The sequence below is a fragment of the Mustela lutreola genome, chromosome 10 (genome assembly GCF_030435805.1).
Source record: "Mustela lutreola isolate mMusLut2 chromosome 10, mMusLut2.pri, whole genome shotgun sequence".
Lineage (NCBI taxonomy): Eukaryota > Metazoa > Chordata > Mammalia > Carnivora > Mustelidae > Mustela > Mustela lutreola.
This window is the reverse complement of record NC_081299.1, coordinates 108678903-108688916: the sequence shown is the minus strand read 5'-3', so window position 1 is coordinate 108688916 and position 10014 is coordinate 108678903. Positions and strand designations below refer to the sequence as shown.

The 10014-nt window shown below is 47.6% G+C and overlaps 1 protein-coding gene and 1 non-coding gene across 7 annotated transcripts in view; both read left to right on the top strand.

Annotated features, from left to right (window-relative positions):
* Positions 1–733: 733 nt before the first annotated feature.
* Positions 734–10014, top strand: part of TUFT1 (tuftelin 1) — a 48316-nt gene continuing 39035 nt past the window's right edge. For 3 of the 6 annotated variants that reach the window (XM_059137585.1, XM_059137583.1, XM_059137581.1), the window contains exon 1: positions 739–887. In XM_059137585.1, coding sequence (XP_058993568.1) covers positions 828–887 — 60 coding nt within the window. In that variant the 5' untranslated portion in view covers positions 739–827. Of the gene's footprint in view, positions 888–965; positions 1696–10014 lie in introns of those variants that run through there. The other 3 variants (XM_059137584.1, XM_059137582.1, XM_059137586.1) reach the window with 3 other exon arrangements.
* Positions 3878–3982, top strand: LOC131810661 (U6 spliceosomal RNA). Its single transcript, XR_009345648.1, has one exon. It is a non-coding gene; the product is annotated as a U6 spliceosomal RNA (small nuclear RNA).

Below are 10014 nucleotides of genomic sequence, written 5' to 3'. Positions count from 1 at the left end.
GCTTTCCAGGTGGACCACAGCCCCATAGAGTCCCCAACTTGCAGCGAAAAGCCAGGCTGTTAGAGACTCCATCCTTGGGCGATCCTCTCCTGAGGGCCCTTAAAATGGTAATCTGGCTTTGGGGAGCAGATGCCATTGGAGAAGTTGAGGTTCATCCTTCCTCAAGAATACAAAATCCATTTAAGGCAACGTGTCCCGCCTCTCCCAACCATATAAGGGCAGCTTTGGTATAATAGTTTCTACAAAACAAACCCCACCCAGATCCAAGCTGGCTTTGACTTTGGCCTGGGCTTCCTGCCAGGGCAGGGCACCTGCCAGACTGGCTTAGGCCAGTCTGAGTGAGTTGGCTTCTGGTGCCTGCATTTCTACCATGCTCAGTTCCACAAAGGTAGCCTACATAGGGAGAGGAGAGCGTATGGAAGCTTTTTTCCAACTCCTCCTCTAAGGGGAAAGTAGGGTGATTCTCTTCCACCAATACTGACCTTGGAGTTGAAAAGGGAACAACAGCAAGATTAACGAAGAATGTTTGAGATGCAACAACACACACCGGACAAAATTTGGGTTAAGCAGCCTCAGATAGCCTCCGAGCCCCACCTTTAGGTAAATCTGAGCTAGCGCAGATGGACGTGTCCTGCTGGTTCTCGGTCACGCCCATCCTGCTCTTTCGCTCACGTTGGCGAACGGAATCTTTGGGGCGTGTTTAATCGGCAGTCACCGCCCCAAGACGCGCCTATAACAAGGGGGCGGTTCCGCGCGCGCCTGCTTAGTAGGCGCCGGCCGGCAGGGCGGAGGTTAGTCCTCCGCGCTGCGACCCCCGCGGAAATAAGATGAACGGGACACAGAACTGGTGTACCTTGGTGGACGTGCACCCGGAGGGGCAGGCCGCGGTAAGAGAGAGTGGCCCACCGTCCCGCCCGGTATTCTCGGTTTCCCGTTCGGTCCCTCCCATGCCCCGCGCGGAGTTCGCTGACATCACCTGGGGCCGGCTTGGGGCCGGCTCGGTGCCGTGGGCTCCTCGCCTCACTTCTCTTTCTCTTTTTCTACCGCCGCGTGGCTGGCAGTGGGGTTCTTGGGGAGTCGCGGCAGGAAGGCTGTTCCGGGACTCGGGCGTCCCTGCCCTCTGGAAGGACACCCCGTCTCCTGCCCGGGACCCCCGCGAATATCCGGGGCGCGCTACTCAGGCGTCCTGTGGGCAGTAGATTGCGTCGTGGGATAAACGAGCTCCTGGAACGGGGTCTTTGCGCTCTTTGTACTTTGAATACCCGACGGGGAGAGATTAGCCTTTTCTGTTGTTCCTGGTGTTCTCAGAGGCCCTTCAGATAATTTAATGGTGCTCTGGGTGATCGGTAAGAAGACTGGGTAGAGAGTCAAATCCCAGGGCTTGGACCAAAGGGTGGGGCGGTAGGACTCTAGGTACGCCGACATTGGCCAGGAAATCCGCCTTTCGCTGGGAGGGATAGGGCTGTCTGCTTGAGGGACACCTCTCTGCTCGGATTTCTCCTTCCCCTTGCAGTCCTCCTGCCTCCCCTTCCCCCATCGGCCAGCCGGTAGTTTCCTGGGACGGTTTCTTCGCTTCGTTTCCGGGTCCAGCTACCAAGCCCTGGGCAAGTGGATGAAGGAGATGCCAGAACCTAGGCTGGAAAGGGAAGGAAGTGACCCACGCGAGAGCTTCCGGACGAAGTGAGGTTGGGGGAGGTAGGGGCGTTCTCCAGCGCTAATACATCTGCTGCTTCCCTCACTCCCTGGCTCCCTGTCCTTGTTCTCCCCACCGCAGGTGACCGACCATATGATTTTTTTCTCTCCAGAGGCAAAGGAAGGTAACTTGTGTCTGAATGTTTCTAGGCTTTGCTGGGGAACTTGACCCAGAAAGGGTGTGTACTGTTTTATGGATTTTCAAGCTGTTGTGGATGAGAGTGAAATGGGAGTCAGGATGATGGGGCGTTTGTATCCCTCCATTTCCCCTCCCTCCACTCTGTATCTGATTCTCTTTCTGGGTTCCAGTCTCAGCATGTTCCCTGGGGGAGCTAAGCCAGCTGCACCTGGATTATGGCTCTTCAAAATAACTCGTAGAATAGTTTCTCATTTCAAGTTTAGGGTACAGATAATCACTTAATTTGTTCACAGTCCCTTCTCCATTTCTGTCCGGTCTGTGAGTCTTTCTGCCCACATTACAGGTCTTGTTACTGCCCAACCCTCCACTCCCCCAGCAGTGCAACTTTGAAGATAATAAAGAAATCCATCCTCTATTATGTCAGCCCTAAGACCTACTATGTGCTCTTACTCACTGTCTTGGAATGGTTGAGGCAGGGAAAAGGGTATGAGGAAAATCAAGGAGATGGGTGTTGGGCTTCTTTTTGTTTGCTGTAAAAAAGAGATCCGGAAAGATCTTAAGACCAGTGTATTGGTACTGTTGAGAATGATTTGACACACTCTTCTGTCCCTTGATATTTTGTTGCTTGCCTCATGAGGGAGAAAGAGTCTGTAGAATAGTGAGCAAGGAATTCAGTCAGTATACAGCCATGGATTAGTTTAAACCTAATTAGAGATCTCTAGAACACGGGGAAATAGAAATTCCTTTTATTCCTTCTTCATAGGCTAGACTTTAGAGGTATTTTACTTCAGAGCTGTGAATGAAATAAGCATTGCTGGAATCTGTTCTTGGAGACATTCCTGAGCAGTTCAGGAGCAGGGAGGAAATGAAAAACAATCAATCAGTCAGGAGATAGGATCTGTCCCTGGATTCCTCTCTCCTCTGAGCCAGCCTGAAGATAGACTTTATGGCTCTAGACAGTCCCCAGGAAGCTGTAGAATATTCACACCATCGAATGAGTGCTCAGTGCATGCTCAAAGTGAGTGAATGGATATGTAGATGAACAGATGTTCCTCCTTAGTGTCAGGGGTATAGACAATTTAACCCGCTTCTGCATCCTAGTGGGAGTGAGGATTCTGGGACTCTTGGTGTTTCCCTACCAGGCAGGCTGAGTGCCTTGGTGCATCACACTTGGATGTGGAAATACAGCTAATACCTCTCTGGTTTATTTTTATTGTTAGAGGCAGATGCAGCAGGTAGGGTGAGCCAATGTTTTTCATACAGCAGATCATGACTACAGTGGGTCTGAAGTCAACTTAGTGGGTTCGAGCCCTAGTATTAGAAAAGAAATGGATTCTGATTACATGGCATTCTGGACTAGGCAAAACTGGGGGGACAACGAAGAGATCAATGGCTGCCAGGAGTTTTGAGGGTAGAGGGGAAAGAAATAGAGCGCAGAGGATTTTTTCCCCCTAACCCACAAAATGTACATTATTTACTTTACTTGAGTGAACTCTAAGGGGATCCAGGGGCTTTGGGTGATTAAGATGTGTCAGTGTAGGTTCATTCTTGGTAACAAATGTGCCATTCTGGTGAGTGAGATAGGTAAGGGAGGAAGCTCTGCCTGTTTGGGGGTAGGGAGTATAAGAGGAATCTCTGTACCTTCCTATAGATTTTGTTGTAAATATAAAACTGCTCTAAACAAAATAAAGTCTTCAAAACAAAAGAAATAGAATTAGCACTATCAGAGTGTTAGGGTGGACATTTTAGCAAAGATGTGGTTTCAGTTATATGTATACATAGTATAAGTGTGTGTGCCTGTGTGTGCTTATTAGATCTTGAGGTAAATCTTTTAGGTCAGAGGAGTCTGCAAGCTACTGTAGTAAGTTATACTGACAGATGGACGCACAAAGTAACCTCAAACATTTTTATTAGACATTCCATTAAGTTCCTTTGGTTATAAGCAGCATAGAGGGACTCTAGCTAACTTAAGCAGAAGAGGAATTTATTAGAACGAAATGGCCAATCAGAATTTAAGGGAAAGCTTAAAAAGTGTGGACCAAGGCTGTTTGCATTGGCAACACATGGACTAAAACTGAATGGATACGGAGAAGATTGGCTTGGCCCCTGTGCCAGGGTGACATTCAAAGTTGTGAAGCCTTCCCTGTTTTTCAGTACTGCTATAATAGCAGTGTGTGGTGACACATGGTAGTTACACTTTTGGTGAGCATAGCATAACCACAGAGTTGTCAAGGCATTAAGTGGTACTCCTGAGACTAATGGAACATTGTGTCAGCTGTACTTGGAGGGTCTTGGATCTGGCTAAGTGGAAGGGACTAATGAAGGGTTTCTACATCTGGGTGAATTGGTTCCCAGTGTTTTTGTCATTCTGTCCAAGATTCTAAGGAGAGGGTTTCATGGGCCCCTCGCCCCCCGTAGCCAGGGCAATACGATGTTCCCTGATGGACAGGCTCACCAGATTCTCCTGTAAAGGAGGGAGAGTGTGCAAAGCAAAACCCAAGTGCTATTACTGGTAGAGGAAGATAGAAGCTGTGTGGGAAAAGCAACAGAAGTTTACTATGTTAGACTTCAGTTTGAATGATCTGTTTCTTTTTCTTTAAAAAAAAAAAAATTTTTTTTTTTTTTTTTATTAAGTAGGCTCCACGTTGGCTACAACGTGGGCTTGAACTCGTTGACCCTGAGATCAAGAGTTGCATGTTCCACCTGCTGAGCCAGCCAGGCACAGGCACTCCTCCTTTCCTTCCTTCCTTAGATTTTATTTATTTATTTATTGAGAGAGAGAGAGCGCGCGAGAGAGAGCATGAGTGAGTGGAGGCAGAGGTAAAGGGAGAGAGAATCTCAAGCAGACTCCATGCTTAGTGCAGAGCCCAACATGGGGCTCAATCCCAGGACCCTGCGAGCATAACCTGAGCTGAAGTCAGATACTTAATTGACTGAGCCACGCAGGTGCCCCTCTCTCTTTTTCCCTTCCTTCCTTCCTTCCTTCTTTCCTTTCTCTCTTTCTTTCTTAAAGATTTTCTTTATATGAGAGAGAGAGAGAGCACTCGAGGCTGAGCAAGCTGGGAGGGCAGAGGGAGAAGCTGGCTCCGTGGTGAGCTTGGGGCCCAATGTGGAGCTCCATCCCAAGAGCCTGAGATCATGACCTGAGCCGAAGTCAGACACTTAACCAACTCAGCCACCCAGGTGCCCCTCTTTTTTAATTATAAATCATTTTTTAATCAAATATATGTGCATGATTTTTAAAAGACTAATATTATCAAAAGACTTTCTAAGAGAAAGTAACAAGAAGTTTCCTGCCCCAATCCCTGCCCCATGGGAGAGACCACTTTCAGCTTTTGGCACTTTTGTCAGGTGTTACCCCCGTGTTTCTAAATAATATGCTTAGAGTGATACTTCTTGACTTAATCAGTTTCAGACAACTATTGACTTCCTGCTGTAGGAATTACAGGAAAGTTTATACTCCCACCCCTTCCATACTCTATTTCCCTTCTCCCATCCTCCCAGTGTATTTACATCACTATTTTGGGCTAAACTCTGATTTCTGTTAATAGCATTGTGGTTAAGAGCCTGGTCCTGAGCCTCTGACTCTACAGTGGGGTTGTAGTCAGGGCTTTGAAGTTGGCTTTGCCCAAGATCATTTCAGTAAATTACTTAATCTTTTCCATCTCAGTTTCCTCATCTGTAAAACAGGGATAATAATTGCACCCTTCTAAGGTTGTTGTGAGTATTAAATAAAATAATGTATGCGAAGGGGCGCCTGGGTGGCTCAGTGGGTTAAAGCCTCAGCCTTCAGCTCAGGTCGTGATCCCGGGGTCCTGGGATAGACCTGGATCCGGTTCTCTGCTCAGCAGGGAGCCTGTTTCCCCCCCCAACCCCCAGCCCCTGCCTGCCTCTCTGCCTATTTGTGATCTCTGTCAATAAATACATAAAATCTTTTAAAAAAAAATGTATGTGAAACATTAAGCCCCAGGCCTGGACCATGGTAAGTGCTCAGGTGCTAGCTGTTATTTTCTGTTTGCTCTGCCTACTGGCTTAGATGAGACTGTTTCAGCCTCTCGTGAGACACCTGCCCAAAGGGTGGAGTAAGAGTCTGGGAACTCTCTGGTCTGGTCAAGGTGTGCATCTTTTCATTATGTTCACATTTATGCTTCTCTGTTCCTTTCCCCTTACCTCTGCCAGTGGAGGGTCTCGAGGAGGAGAAGGGGTCCGTAGTCGGCCTAGAGTAACCTTTGCCATCACCAGCTCAACCAGGATGGGTCTTGGAAGAGTGATGGTCAGGAATCATATTTTGGTATCCTGCTCTAGGCCCCTTTTCTCTTCCTCCTTTTTCTGACTCATGGCCGAAGTAGCTGATGTCCCAGGATGCTCTGGACTCTTTGGTAAGCTGATTGCCTTTAAGTAATCTATCAACATTACCCTTCCTCAGAATATTTACACTTTACTCATCTCTAATTTTAAAGAAAGATTTTATTTATTTATTTGAGAGAGAAAAAGAGAGAATGAAAGAGAGAACATGAGAGGGGAGAGGTCAGAGGGAAAAGCAGACTCTCTAGTGAGCAGGTAGTCCGCAGGACTCCATCCTGGGACTCCAGGATCATGACCTGAGCTGAAGGCAGTTGCTTAACCAACTGGGCCACTCAGGTGCCTCTCTAATTTTTTTTGTCTTGATCAGTCTTGGCCAGAGAGTTTCTCTAAACAACACCTGGGTGGATTTGGAATTTTTTCATCTGCTACAGCCTGAACCTTTGTCTTTACCCTGGAATAGGTGTTATTCCTTTAGGATCTCAGAAGCTGAATTAGTTTAATATTAAGTCTTTCCTGAGTTCCATTCCTTTAAAATTTTGGTGGTTGGGGGGAGGTGGTGCCTAGGTGGCTCAGTCATTTAAGTGCCTGCCTTCCGCCCAGGTCATCATCCCTAGGTCCTGGGATTGAGCCCCACATTGGTAGGGAGCCTGCTTCTCCCTTTCCCTGCCCGTCCCTCACTCATGCTCTCTTTCGCAAATAAATAAAATCTTTTAAAAAAATTAAAAAAAAATTTTAAAAAGATTTTATTTATTTATTTGACAGTGAGAGAGAGACAGTGAATGCAGGAACATGAGCAGGGGGAGTGGGAGAGGGAAAGCAGGTCCCCTCCCCCTGCCCAGCAGGGAGCCCATTGTAGGGCTGCATCCCAGGACACTGGGATCTTGAGACCTGAGCCGAAGGCAGAGGCTTACCGAAGGCAGAGGCTTACCGACTGAGCCACCCAGGTGCCCCCCAAATTTTTCTTAACTAAAGCTATGATTTATTGAAGGTTTACTCTGGGCCTAATTTTTCTGTAACTACTTTAATGAGCTATAATTCATAGACTGCACAAATAACCCATTTAAAATATATAATTCAGTGGCTTTTAGTGTCATCACTGAGTTGTGTAGTCATCAACACAATCAATTGTAGAACATTTTGTCTAGCTATAAAGAAATTCTGATCCATTAGCAGTCACTCCCCATTTTCTCTTAACTGCTCCCTCCACCCCCAGCCCTAGGCAACTACTGATTTCTTTCTCTGTGATTTCCTGTTCTAGGTATTTTATGTAAATGTAATCATATAATATGTGATCCTTTGTGACTGGCTTCTTTTTTTTTTTTTTTTTTTTTTTTAAGATTTTTTATTTATTTATTTGTCAGAGAGAGAGCGAGCGAGAGCTAGCACAGGCAGACAGAGTGGCAGGCAGAGTCAGAGGGAGAAGCAGGCTCCCTGCGGAGCAAGGAGCCCGATGTGGGACTCGATCCCTGGACGCTGGGATCATGACCTGAGCCGAAGGCAGCTGCTTAACCAACTGAGCCACCCAGGCGTCCCTTGTGACTGGCTTCTTTCATGATGTCCTTAAGGTTGATCCATGTTGTAACATGAATTGGGATTTCATTCTATTCTATTTTTTTTTTTTTTAAGATTTTATTTGAATGAGAGAACGCAAGTGGAGGGGGAGGGGCAGGGGCAGAGGGAGAGGTATAAGCAGGCTATCTGCTGAGCAGGGAGTAGGACTGACTGACATGGGGCTTGTTCCCAAGACTCTGGTATCATGACCTGAGCTGAAGGCAGATGCTTAATCGACTGAGCCACCCAGATGCCCCTGTACATCATTCCTTTTTAAAGCTCAATGATATTTTATTGTGTGGATATATTATCACATATGCTCGTCAGGGATAAGTGTTCATGGACCTTTGGGTAGCTTCTGTTTTTCATATATTATGAATAATGCTGCTGTGAACATCGACTTATATTTTAATCTCTTTAATTTCTTTTGGAGACACACACCTAGGAGTAGATTTTGAAAGAGGATTCATTGATACTTACTCCAAAGGAATGAATGAATTCAGAATGGTGAGAGCCCTGCCTCTGTGACATCTGGAGTAGGGAAGAAACTCCTGGGCAGAGGAACTTTTCAAGTTTGGTGACTGCCTGCCTGTTCCTTCCACTCAAAGCTCAGCCCATAAATTCCTTCTCATACCATTCCAGCTCCCCCATTCATTGCCAGATTCTTACTTTCTAGTGCACTACAGCTGATGTCTCCAAGCCTGCCAGGGATTTGAGAAATCCTGAGCTCTGCCAGAGGATCTGGGATTAGGAGGCTTACCCAATCACCTGGCATTTGGCACCAGCATTGGCCATATTTTTCTGGGGTGGGGGAATGGAGTGTTCACTTAGATGGTTTCGGTTCCAGACACATGTGCTCAGAGCAGGTGAGGCGAGCTTCCCTGCCTGCCTGTAATTATGGTACATGCCTCCTTGGGTCACAATGCAGTCTTGTGAAATCCTTTTTTGTTTCTTAGGGGTGGGGAGGTTTAGTTAGGGGAATAGGTATGAACCAGGGAACTTAGTGGCCTAGATTTAAGCCTGGCCAGCAGGGGCAGGAAGAGGAGAAAAAAATACAGGGTCTGATGGAGATGGGTAGATGAAGGAAGAAAAAGGAAAGGATCTTCTAGGGTCTGGGGCCACAAAAGCAAAAAATGACAAAATGACAAGAGGGAGGAGGGGGCACTGCCCCTCCATCCCAGGCTGGCTGGGTACCTGGCAGGTTTCCTGGAGAGTGGCTAGCTCAGCAAAAGGGTGTCTCCTTCACATTCAAGAGCATTCAGGAGCCCCCCTCGTCCTTGTACGCGTTCACTATTAGGCCTCTTCTACCCTGGCGGATGCCTGGTGATGAGAAAGGCTGCCCCATTTAGAGTGCCACCCCAAATCCTTTTTCTCATTTCACCTCCCATTCACCCCGGTCAGCCCTCTGCATAGTGCTTGTCCAGCCCATGCCTCTGGGCAGGTAGCCAGACAAAAAGCAGACACCTGTTTTGTTGGCTAATCTGTGGGGAGGAGAGGAATAATTCTTTGTGTCATACTTAACAAAGGGCCATCTCTGGCCTAGAGAGGCCAGAACGAAGGCTGTCCAAAACCTGAGAGTGGGGTGGCAGCCAGGAGAGGGTAAGCCCCAACCACCTCATCTGGCCTTGTGCTGGCCTCTTGGGAGCCAGTGTTTCAAGGGGCTGGCTATTCCCATTTCTCAGAAGGGGAAACTTGAGGTGGCTGTCGCAGCTGCTTGAGAGACCACGTACGTTTTGGGCAGGAGAGGGGATAGGACTGAGGGACAGAGTGATTAGAGGAATGAGTTACAGAGTGAAGAATTAAGGATGCTGGTTTCCAGCTCAGGGACTGTCTCTACTGCCCTTACCTCCTAGAAAGAGCCTCGACTCTCACCTGCTGCCCATGCTCACGGTCCCCTTAGCAGCCTGGGGAGTGCGAGCCAGGGAAACATAATTTCCCATAGATCTGTCCCCTATCACGTGAGCCCAGGGTGTGAGAACCACTGGGGCCTCCCTCTTTATCTCCCTATCGTTTGTCCACAGCGTCTTGATCTCTAACCCCTCAGCTATGTGTTTATTCCCTTCCCACTCTCAGGAGTGATTCACAGCTGGAGATTTGTTTGAACAGAAGCAAGAGGCTGCCTGTAATTTGGAGGTGGCTGGGCTTCTCCCCAAGAATGTTTATGAGGTTAGAGGCTGCTTACCTTGTGATTAGCTGCTACTTTTTCCCTAGAGAAGGTTCTACTTCTTATCTTGCCTTTCAGGGAGTCTCCAGTAGGACTTCCCTGCTAGACATTTTGGGGTATTCCTAAAGGTCCCTGGAACCTTCTCCTAGCCCTGAGATGAGTC